Genomic DNA, 12661 nt, shown 5'->3' on the forward strand with positions numbered 1-12661 from the left:
GGTTCTCTGAAAGGCAATGGGGCAACCCCATTATTTGCTTCATCTCTGAAGACCTTGGTGTCCTTTGTTTTTAAAGAAATGGCATCTTGAGCTGATTGTGCAAGTTTATTTCCGTGCTCGGTTTGAACGAAAACTGACTGACCTAGCGTCTCGTCAGTTACTTTACGCTTGTTAACGTCTTGTTGTGCTTCCATAATGCACGGGATACTCGGGCAGGGTTGAAAGATTGAATGGCGGCCACTCTCTTGCACATTGGTCTTGAGTGTGTTAACCATCGGTTTGTGTACGTCTTCAGGGCACACCCCTCCTATCACCACCCAGCCTAGATCCAAGCGTTGTGCAAAGGGGGCGTCGTGTGGTCCATTGACCTGCTGCCTAACCTTGAGTACCCGGATTACATCTCTTCCTAATAGCAGGAGTATTTCCGCTTTTGGATCCAGTTCTGGGATGTGTTTGGCGATGTGGTGGAGATGTGGCTGGTGTAGCGCCGCACTTGGTGTCGGGATCTCAGTGCAGTTATTCATGATCATCGCACTCTAAGAGCGGAGGGAGACAGATGACGACTTTACCATCCAGGGACTCGATCTGGATGCCTTCTGCCTTCCTTCCCTGGGTTTCCATGTTGCCTGAGCAAGTTTTGAGGTAGTATGGGAACTGTTCACTCTCAATGTTGAACAATTTAAAGAACTCTGGACTGACTAGTGAGCGATTGCTCTGATCGTCCAGAATCACATAGGCTTTGATGGCCTTGTCTTTGGCTCCTTTAGGGTACACCTTAGTGAGGCAGATCTTGGAACAAGAACGGCTTGACTGAGCTTGACCGCAAACTTCTGTACAGTTCGAGCTGACAATTGTTGTCCTGGAGTGAGCCTCTCCCTCCCCGCCGTCCTGTTGTGGGGGTGAAGGAGCGTCGTCGGTTTGCGGTGGACAATCCTTGCTAGGGTCGTTGTTAGTTGTAAGGGCTTCAGACTTGAGCACTGACACGGGTTTATCAATGTTGAAAACATTCGAAGAGGATCTACCTGGCATGCTGTAAATCGAACTGCTTCCTGGACCCACGAGGCTAGGGTCGTTTCGCCTCTTCGCCTCCTTGCACACAAACTCAGTGAGGTGCTTAAAGAGAGGAAATCGACCACCGTGGCCTTCCTTGTACTCTGAGGCAACAGTCAGCCACCTGTCCTGCAGCCCAAATGGAAGTTTGTCCACGATTTGTCTAATTCCGGATGGAGTATCTAGGTATACTAGACCAGCTGAGTAGCCATCTTCTTTGGCACCTTGGATCTCCATGAGTAAATCTCCGAATTCTCTTAACTTAACGTGATCTTTGGCTGACACCTTAGGAAAGTTTTCCAGACGTCGATATAGCGCCGCTTCGATAATTTCGGGGGCCCCGTATCTCTCCTGAAGTCTCTCCCACGCTTCGCTTAAGGCTAGCTCGGGTTTGTTGATGTACACTGAACGTATGCGTCTCACCTGGTCGCGTGATTCTTTCCCCAGCCATTTCGCCATAAGGTCCAACTTTTGGGTTGCACTGAGCTGGACTCCGTCGATCGCGTTGGTGAATGTGGAGTACCATGCACGGTAATTTTCAGGTTTATCGTCAAACTGGTACAGTCCCGAAGTGATGAGATCCCGTCGTGCTAAATACTGCATCACGGGATCACTTGTAAGCGGCATGCGGGCTGGAGAAGTACGTTGGTGCCTATATGACTGAGAGCGTATGTTTCTTATGGAATTTGCCGTCCTGGATTCAACCTCTGCATCTCTTCGCACCAAATCTTGTAAGTTTGGTGTCGAGAAGTATTGGATGTCAGCTCTTTCATTCTTGACTTCATCGCGGAGTCGCGAGGGTAAGTTGTCTTCCTTGTATCTTGGGAAGTTATCGAATACATATGGAGAGGAAGGACGAGCCTGCCTGTCTATTTGAGATCGGACATAGTCGCTTGTGCGTTCCAATCTGGTCCTTTCTAAAGTAGATCTTACTTCGGTCTGATCATGCGTCCCTTCAGCTTCTTCTATGTACCCTGCTTCCGCCTTGGCAGCTTCTTCTTCTCTTTCTAGCTGCAGCACTTGCAACTCTGTTGATATTTTTGCCATTTCCAACTGGGTTTCGACTTCTCTGGTGGCCGCTTCCATTTCTCTGGCGGCCCTTTCCTTCTGGATTTCGGCTTCTCTGGCGGCCGCTTCCATTTCTCTGGCGGCCCTTTCCTTCTGGATTTCGGCTTCTCTGGCGGCCCTTTCCTTCTGGATTTTGGCTTCTCTGGCGGCCCTTTCCTTCTGGATTTCGGCTTCTCTGGCGGCCCTTTCCTTCTGGATTTCGGCTTCTCTGGTGGCCTGTTCCATTTTCAAAACTGCTTCTTGTCTGGCGTAGCGCAGTCGCACCTTGGCGGCTTCTGCCCTGGCTCTTGCCTGGGTGGACTTACTTGATGTCGCTCTACTGCCCTTGTCGCTGGGCGCCATCGACTTGATGCTGGATCGAACTGACATTGCAGCACTTGAAACACCTGATAATGTCGCTTTTTCACTGTAACGTTCTCCTTCGGGTGTAACTAATAATGCCGAATTCAACGTCGAGATAAACCACAGTCAATGAAACCAGATCGCAGTAAGATTAACCATTTACTGTTCACTCTTCACATTAACATATGGTGAAAACTGTTGATAAAACAATACAAGATTGATACAGTATTTGTTCCTTTCTTAATATCACATTTCCATTGTAAGTACTGTAAAAGTGACTATAACTACATTACATGAAGGTGCAGTATACAGGCAGAGTTTACCTACGCCATTGACTACTTTAAATACACTTCAATGCAAACTATCCGCAACTCTTTAACTAACGAAAACATAAACATTATCGACCGTCGTTACTTTTAACAGGATTGGCGTTAACATCTTAGTTCAATATATCGATTATCTATTAACTTACAGCGTTGCTCTCACTGTGATTTCTAATGCTTGCAAAACAACTTCTGCTCAGGTGTGCCTCGTGGTGAGCTCCCCACCCTCGCGTTGATCTCAAACCGGTATTTTCCCACAAGACGCGGCGAAACCGGATGTGACGTCATCGCATGCTGATATATTTTACATGCAATGAATATACTTTAAACACTTCTAATTCTAACTAGAAAATACTAACAAATGAATTACTAAGCGAAAATATTATAAACTAAATAACTGTCGTAAAGACAGCACAACCCTCTTGACATGCTCCCAGACCACATCATATCCAAAAATGCCATGGACCAAACCAAAGATATTCCACTGTGTCTCCTCCCTGCTTGTTGCTCATGCTACCACCCAGGTTCCTAACCACTGCCTATATCCACAAAAACATCCAAAATGATGTCCATCTTAAGGTTTGTTGACATTTTCTTCATAACTGTAACATGCTATCATCTTCATGTGGAAAAAAACCAAAAAAAAAAACGGTGTCCCTAGCTGAACAATATTTTAAAAATGAAAAAAACTTTGCAGTAAAAAGTCCCTTAACAATTACGGTATGCCTTACCTCCTCTTAATGTATAGGATACTTATTTGTAGTTATAATACACTGTACTGGTATTGTACATCACATAGTAGACAGCATTCACTCTAATGCATGATAGTAGGAGCATTGGAAATTTAGCAAGATATAGGTAATCCCAGGCATTAATTGTACTTTTCTTTCAATTCCATGATTTTGCATATATAACTGGAAGCTATCTTAAGTGTTCATTAATGGTTGGTTAACAGTGTTAGATCACCAGCACATACTAAAGTTTACCTTACCTCAGGTAGAGATGAGAGATTTCTCTTGGTTTTGATCTGTAAGTTCACTTGGTTGCCAAAGGCTTCAATAGACAAACACATGAAATGGAAGGCAAAAGTTGCCGCAAGCTGGGGAAGAAGTTTCTGTTGTTGGGTCTGGTGGTCTAGAATTTTAACATCTTTTTCACTAAAGGAGACAGAATTTCAAAAATAGTTTTAAAAAAGCTGATTGTTAAAACATATCGAATCTATTCATGCGTCTTTTTTTGACCGTCTCATATTTGGTACAACTTTTCATTTAAAAAAATTGTTCTGTGAGAAGTGGAAGGATTATTTTGCAACAAATGAGTTAATAAGTAAATAAGAGATAGCAGGCGCAGATCATTTAACCTATTGTGTTTGCTTTGCCATTCAACAATTTTTTGCTGATCTTTCACCAATGTGTCTGATTTATAAAACTTCTATCGACTCTATCTTGAATATACTGAGTGACTGTTCCTTGACAGCCCTATTCAGGAGGGATTTGTTACCCTCTGGATGAAGAAATTTCTTCTCATCTATGTCCTAAATGACCAGCCTGTTATTTGAAACTATGACCTATGGTTTTAGACATCCCAGCCAGGAGAAAATTAATTCTGCATCTACTAAGTGAATAACCTCATATTTTCCATATTATATTCCATCTGACATGTCCTTGTGCATTAATTTAATCTGTCTATATTCCATTGTAGCCTTTCAGCTGCTTCTTCACAGACCACACAGCCACCTTGTTTTGTAGCATAAGTAAACCTGGATACCCATTTGATCCGCTCATTCAATCACAGTATGAAGCTTGTGAACGGTTGGGATCCATCAACAGATGAGGTGATATTCCACTAGTTACAACCTCACCACATATAACCAAAAGAAAATTAAAATACTTTACAATGAAAATAGGGCTTGACTGCAATGTGGAACAAAAATATATTAGTGGAGGCATCGAATATAATCAAAACAGTCTGTACTATTACTGGGTAAGAATTTGCCTAGAGTTATTTTTATTCTATTTGTTAACACTTGATTATGGACTGTATTGGCTTTTAAACAGTACAAAGAAAGAAAAACCAACACAAATTTTGGATATGAGGAATTTATGGGAGAAGAAGTTACCAAAATTGCATTTAAAAAAAGAGTATTTATTTTACGTCATGATTCAAGTTATGCATGTACTTCCATTGAAACTGGTCACACCAAAATAAAGAGATTCACAATAGTTCATAATTGAGTAATAACTCACTTCTATATAATGGGCAATGGATTTGATGGATTACACTAGCAAAATAACTTATAAAGAAAGTTTAACTGTGACATCAGAATAATTAAATACATCTCAGGAAGGGAAAGGGATGAAAATAAATTATGAGATAGCATGCCCCATTAGCCCAAGTTAGAGCTTGTTCGAGTTTGATTCATTCTCCTATTCTTAAAACTGCTCATTTCAAACAAAGATTATCACAATGAACTAATTTTACTTTCTCATGCATTTTAATCAAAAAAGATTTTATATCAAAAATTATCTTTCTACATTTGTACTACATTTTAGCTTGGAAAATAAAACCTGCCATAAATATGAAAACAAATTAAAGAACAATTACCAATAACAAATTCATTCAGTTATCACTACTTTAGTAAGTGGCACTGAACTCACTCTTCAGACATACCCAGGCTTTAATTCTGACTGACGTCTCACCACAGAATATCGAATAGCGATAATGCAGGCTTTAGTAAGAGCAGGTACCACTTCTTTAGATAGTATTTGTATTCGAGTAAACACCATACTGATGTAATTGATTCTGTCAGATCCTTGTTTAATATAACTGCCATCTGAAGTTACCTGGAAATAGCAATGAAAAACCTGCATTTCCAATTCAGTGAAGTATAAAAGGAACTAGGGAATATTCCACTGACAGATAAAACATTTGTGTTATTTACATTCTACAATTCAGTACTGACACAAAGGGTTCTACTATAGAAGTTTAACTTGTTATATTTGCACATTCAACAGAAAATGCAATGTTTACCATCTATACAAATCCAAAGTAATACCCAAAACTTTATCTTATTTTTCACTTTTCAAAAGAAACTAAATGATACCAATTCTTTTTAAGGTATTCAACATTACAATGGCAGAGTCCCATTCTATCAAACTGTTGAGATGCACCACGAGATGGACACTCAAAATAGGTCAGCCATGCTGGAAGAGGAAGATTAAATGTCACAAAGAAGTGGATCACTATTTGCCTCTCCAGGTGTGGCAGAAATGTGATGTACATTCTTTGTTTGCCTTAATGGATACACTTGCTGGAACAAAAGCAGCTTGGCAGTATCCAAAGTAGCCTACTTGAAACATCCTGTACGAACTGTCTACCAGGGAAGTACATATTCAGTTTATCAATATATCTGGGATACCTTGCATAAATAGTCCTCTTCAGGTCATGCCACAGTATCTCAATTGGGTTAAGATATGGGCTCTGACTTGGCCATTTTAAAACACGTATTTTCTTCTTTTTAAACCATCCTGTTATTAATTTACCCTTGTGTTTTGGATCATTGTTTTGTTGCATCATCCATCTTCTATTAAGCTTCAGTTTATTGACTGCTACCTTGACACTCTCCTGTAAAATGTCTTGATACAATTTTGAATTCATTGTTCCCGCAATGACTGTAAGCTGTCCAGGCCCTGAGGCAACAAAGCAGCCCCAAACCATGATGCTCCTTCCGCCATGCTTCACAGTTGGGATGAGGTTTTGGTGTTGGTGTGCAGTGCCCTTTTTCCTTCAAACAGAGCAGTGTGCATTTCTGCCAAAAGGTTCAACTATTGTCTCATCTGTCCACAGAATATTGCCCCAGGAGTGTTGTGGAACATCCAGGAGGTCTTTGCAAACTTGAGGCATACAGCATTTTTGTTTTGGAGAGCAGTAGTTTCCTCCATCGTATCCTTCCATGAACACCATTCTTGTTCAGTGTTTTTCTTATAGTGGACACATGCACAGAGACTTTAACTTTAGCAAGTTCTAGACATTTCTGCATGTCTTTTGCTGTTATCCTTAGGTTCTATTTCACCCCTTCAGCATTCCATGTTGTGCTCTTGGTAAAGTCAAGTCACTTTTATTGTCATTTTGACCATAACTGCTGGTACAGTGCACAGTAAAAATGAGACAATGTTTTTCAGGACCATGGTGTTACATGATACAGTACAAAAAACTAGACTGAACTATGTAATAAAAAAAAACACAGAGAAAGCTACGCTAGACTACAGATCTACACAGGACTGCATAAAGTGCACAAAAAAAGTGCAGGCATTTACAATAAATAATAAACAGGACAGTAGGGCAAGGTGTCAGTCCAGGCTTTGGGTATTGAGGAGTCTGATAGCTTGGGGGAAGAAACTGTTACATAGTCTGGTTGTGAGAGCCCGAATGCTTCGGAGCCTTTTCCCAGACGGCAGGAGGGAGAAGAGATTGTATGAGGGGTGCATGGGGTCCTTCATATTGCTGTTTTCTTTGCAGATGCAGCGTGTAGTATAAATGTCCGTGATGGCTGGAAGAGAGACCTCGATGATCTTCTCAGCTGACCTCACTATCCGCTGCTGGGTCTTGTAATCCGAAATGGTGCAATTTCCGAACCAGGCAGTGATGCAGCTGCTCAGGATGCTCTCAATACAACCCCTGTAGAATGTGATGAGGATGGGGGGTGGGAGATGGACTTTACTCAGCCTTCGCAAAAAGTAGAGACGCTGCTGGGCTTTCTTTGCTATGGAGCTGGTGTTGAAGGACCAGGTGAGATTCTCCGTCAGGTGAACACCACGAAATTTGGTGCTCTTTACGATCTCTACCGAGGAGCCGTCGATGTTCAGCAGGGAGTGGTCGCTCTGTGCCCTCCTGAAGTAAACCACCATTTCCTTTGTTTTGTTCACATTAAGAGACAGGTTGTTGGCTCTGCACCAGTCCATTAGCCACTGCACCTCCTCTCAGTAAGCTGACTCGTCATTCTTGCTGATGAGACCCACCATGGTCGTGTCATCGGTGAACTTGATATGGTTTGAGCTGTGTGTTGCAGCACAGTCGTGGGTCAGCAGAGTGAACAGCAGTGGACTGAGCACACAACCCTGGGGAGTCCCCGTGCTCAGTGTGATAGTGTTGGAGATGCTGCTCCCGATCCATACTAACTGAAGTCTCCCAGTCAGGAAGTCTAGGATCCAGTTGCAGAGGGAGATGTTCAGGCCCAGTAGGCTCAGCTTTACAATCAGTTTCTGAGGGATGATTACGTTGAATGCTGAACTGAAGTCTATGAACAACATCCGAACGTATGTGTCTTTTTTGTCCAGGTGGAGGGTGGTGGTAATGGCGTCATCTGTTGAGTGGTTGGGACGGTACGCAAACTGCAGGGGGTCCAGTGAGGGGGGCAGCAGGGTCTTGATATGCCTCATGACGAGCCTCTCGAAACACTTCATGATGATGGATGTAAGTGCAACGGGACGGTAGTCATTTAGGCAGGACACTGAAGACTTCTTTGGCACGGGGATGATGGTGGCAGCCTTGAGGCACGTTGGAATGGTAGCGCTGCTCAGGGAGATGTTGAAGATGTCAGTGAGAACATCTGCTAGCTGGTCTGCACATCCTCTGAGCACTCTACCTGGGATGTTGTCTGGTCCAGCAGCCTTCCGTAGGTTGACCCTGCATAGGGTTCTTCTCACGTCAGCCACAGTGAGACACAGCCCCTGGTCAAAGTGTGATCTTTGCAAGACGACCAATCACCGGGAGAATAGGAACAATCCTGAATTTCCCCTCCATTTGCAGACAATTTCTCTTACTGTGGACTGATGAACACACAGGTCTTTAGAAATGCTTTTGTAGCTTATCCAGATTCATGCATTTCTACAATTCTTCTAAGGTCTTCTGGAAGTTGTTCTGATCGAGCCATGGTGCACATAAAAAGTTCCTTCTTGAGAAGAGCAGGCTCTGTCAGTAACCTGACTTTGTCTTTTTTTAATTGGGCAGGGGATCTCTGCAACCCAACACCTTCAATCTCAACTAATTGATTGGAACACCTGACTCCAAATAGCTTTTGTAGAAGGCATTACCCCAGAGGTTCATATGCTTGTTTGAACCTAGACAGTGATTGTTTAAATGGTGTACTCAGTAATGATGAGAAGTAGTAGTTATTTGTGTGTTACTAGTTCAGGTAGATTGTCTATTATTGTGACTTAGATGAAGATCAGACCACATTTTATGGGTAATTAATGCAGAAAACCAGCTAATTGCAAGCGTTCACAATCTTGTTCTTGCATTTGTATCGATGCGGCTATAAAGAAGGCAAGACTGTGGTCATATTTGGAGTTTGAGGTGATTTTGTATGCTACCTAAAACACTTGCAAATTTCTACAGATGTACTGTGGAGAGCATTCTAACTGGTCTGGTATGGGTGGTGGGGGTGGAGTTACTGCACAGGATTGAAGTAAGCTGCAGAGTTGTAAGATTAGTCGGCTCCATCATGGGCACTAGCTTCCATTGTATCCAAGACATTTTCAAGGATCGGTGCCTCAAAAGGCGGCGTCTATTCATTAAGGACCCCCACCACCCAGGACATGTCCTCTTCTCATTGTTACCATCAGGAAGGAGGTACAGAAGGCTGAAGGCACTCAGCGATTCAGGAACATCACCTTTCCTCTGCCATCTGATTTCTGAATGGACATTGAACTCACGAACACTACCCCACTACATTTTTATTTCTGTTTTTGGACTATTTATTTGACTATTTTTAATATATTTACAATTTTTTTTCTATATTTATCATGTATTGCATTGCACTGCCACTGCAAAGTTAACAAATTTCACAACACATGCCAGTGATAATAAATCTAATTCTGATTGAATCTGTACAAAGAAGGCATGGACCCTGAAAGTTAAACAGTATTCTAATTTGGACATGTTTTACCTTTCATTAAATTCTCTCATTCAAGATCCTTGAAATCCCTCCCTGTGGGAGTACTTTCACCATATACACTGTATACACTTTCACTGTAGTACTTCGAGATGTTAGCCTACCATCACCATTGGGATGTGCATTAAATGCCTTACTAGTGACACCCAAATCCAAACTGGCTTTCTTGAAACCCAAGGACTGGTTATGCAGTTCAATTAAATTTGGAAGTTTTCTACTTTCACTGTTTCTCTTTCTACTAGTCTATGTTCCTTTTCGCGCCTTGTGTCGCATTGGGTAGCATTTTACCTGTTTCTGTAGCGTTTGACTGTTTTTTATGAGGCCAAGTTGCTAGCACAACCCAGCACTATAAGCCAGCTGGATTTGAACCTGGGACCATTTACTTCGAAGTCTGGTGCTGATGCCACTACACCACTAGCTGGTTTATGTTTACTTTTATGAAACTTTAAATTGTAGATTATACTTTCAGCTTTCTAGGAAACACTGATCTTTAGAGTGGTCTAGATGTTTGTAGGCATACATTACACAGTGTTATTTTTTAGAATGATAACCAATAGTATATTTTATACACAGAGATTTGTGAATGATTACAGTTAAGAATTATAAATAATGATTTACCCAACTATATCTGCTTAGCATATTTTCCCTGGGAACATGAACATTTTGGATTATCAAATATCCATTGTCAACCTGTTCAAAGGCCAGTTTTGGACCAATATCTCCAACTTTGATACCTGAAACCACATAACAAACATTAGCAATACATTGTGTTCATAAGCAGAAGCTACGTTAACCACAGAATGTCAAAAAATATCCAAATAACTGCCTTGACAATTTGATAATTAGCAAAAGTTATAATTATTTAGGAAACATGGTCATTAGGAACACAAATGGCTCAAAGCAATTTCACAGAAAGTTTTGCTAGAGTGCAGAGCGATATGGGAGATGACCTGTATGTCAGTAAGCATCACTTGAGGGAGTCAGTGAACACTCGCCAATGATGAACAAGCATAATTTTATTTAAAAAAAACAGCAAGTACAGATGCATTAATTTACTTTTTTCCATGTAAGTTAATCAGCAATAATCAGAAGTTTGTGCAAAAATTATTTGATTAATATCAGGCTGATTTTAGAAACACCCACAACTTCAAAGCAGGAATAAAAAATCTAGTTGATATGCTTTGATTGCCAAAAGGGCTTGATAAAGCTTTACAAGAAAGGCTGGTAACTACACTTTGAGTGGTACAGATTCAGTGTAAAACACAGGAATAAACAAGAAATTAAATAAGACAATAATTCTTATTTGAATTGGTAAGACAGACAGAAAGGGAACAATATCTGATGGAGTGCCACTATCTTTACCAATTTAGATCCATGACCTAGATCGCAAAAGCACTCAAACATGAAGATGTTACCAATGAAAAGGAAGTTAATTAATTACAGAATAAGATGAACAGAAGATATGAGGGTTAAACAATGTATGCCAACAATGAAATGTAACATAAACATTACCTTATTAAGGGTGTTGATAAAGAATGAAGTTTGAGTCCTATTAAACCCAATATTAAATTGCCCAACCAACAGTGAACAACAATTGTTAAATTTAATAAAATATTCTACAACACAACAAAATATGAAGCAGTGGTTGCACAATCAAACAAAACTGCATAGCCCAATATTGGTTGAATAACAACCATAAGACCATCAGATATAGGAGCAGAATTAGGCCATTTTGGCCCATCGAGACTGCTCTGCCATTTCATCATGGCCGATGCATTTTCCCTCTCAGCCCCAATCTCCTGCCTTCTCCCTGTATCCTTTCATGACCTGACCAGTCAAAAATCTATCAACCTCAGCTTAAATATTCATAAAAGACTCGGCCTCTGCAACTGCCTGTGGCAAAGAATTCCACAGATTCACCACCCTCTGGTTAAAGACATTCCTCCTCATCTCCGTTCTAAAAGGATACCCTCTAATCTGAGGCTGTGTCCTCTGGTCTTAGACACTCCCACCACAGGAAGCATCCTCTCCACATTCACTCTAAGGCATTTCACCTTTCAATAGCAATACTGTCTCTGAATATAAGCTCATGAATGAACTTCATTTCAGAAGATTTAGTATATGTCCTAGGCTGACAATAAGTGCTATAGGAGTTGATTCACCATGTAAGATATAACAGTGAGGCTGTTAAGTGGGCTTATTAAATACAAATGCACTATTTCTCAAGGCAGCATTAACTAAAATAATTAATATTTCATTTAGTTTATTGTCAGTTGTTGCTCAGTAAATGGAAGTACAATGTCAGCAAGACTTTGTGCAGGGCAGGTCATGTCTCATGAGCCTGATGAAATTCTTCAAGGTACTGACAAACAATTTCATCAAGGTAGAGCAGTGAATGTGGTGTATATGGATTTTAGTAGGCCTTTGACGAGGTTCACTTTGGTAGCCTCATTCAAAAAACAGTAGCCATTGAATCCAGGAAAACCTGATTGTGTGGATTCAGTACTGGCTTGTCACAGTAGGCAGAGGATGGTAGCAGATTGAACGTATTCTAACTGGGGGTAAGTGACCAGGAATTTAACAATGTGTTTCATAAGGATTTGTTCTGAGAAACCCTGACCGTTGTGATTTTGACTTGAATGAGGAACTGAAAGGATGTGGTAGTAAATTTGCAGATGACAAGAAGATTTCTGGTGCTGTGGGTAGTGTAGAAGGTTGTCATGGGTTATAATAGACTGCTTGCAGAGCTGTGCTGAGAAGTGGCAGATGTATTTCAACTTGGGAAAGTGTGAAATGGTGTACTTTGGAATACAGAACTTAAAAGCAGAGTACAAAGTTAATGGCAGGATTCTTAGCAGTGTGGAAGATCAGAGGGGTCTTGGGGTCTACATCCATGAATCTCTCAAAGGTGCCATTCAAGTTGATA

General features: G+C 41.1%; 1 protein-coding gene across 2 annotated transcripts in view; it reads right to left on the reverse strand.

Annotated features, from left to right (window-relative positions):
• The window catches only part of LOC132377824 (peroxisomal acyl-coenzyme A oxidase 2-like), a 46015-nt gene that overhangs the window by 19789 nt on the left and 13565 nt on the right, over window positions 1-12661 (reverse strand). For both annotated transcript variants that reach the window (XM_059944225.1, XM_059944226.1), the window contains 3 exons: window positions 10354-10469; window positions 5454-5626; window positions 3775-3940 (listed from right to left, as the gene is read on the reverse strand). In XM_059944225.1, the coding sequence (XP_059800208.1) occupies window positions 3775-3940; window positions 5454-5626; window positions 10354-10469 (455 nt within the window). The remainder of the gene's footprint in view (window positions 1-3774; window positions 3941-5453; window positions 5627-10353; window positions 10470-12661) is intronic.

Source organism: Hypanus sabinus, chromosome 19 (genome assembly GCF_030144855.1).
Source record: "Hypanus sabinus isolate sHypSab1 chromosome 19, sHypSab1.hap1, whole genome shotgun sequence".
Classification (NCBI taxonomy): domain Eukaryota; kingdom Metazoa; phylum Chordata; class Chondrichthyes; order Myliobatiformes; family Dasyatidae; genus Hypanus; species Hypanus sabinus.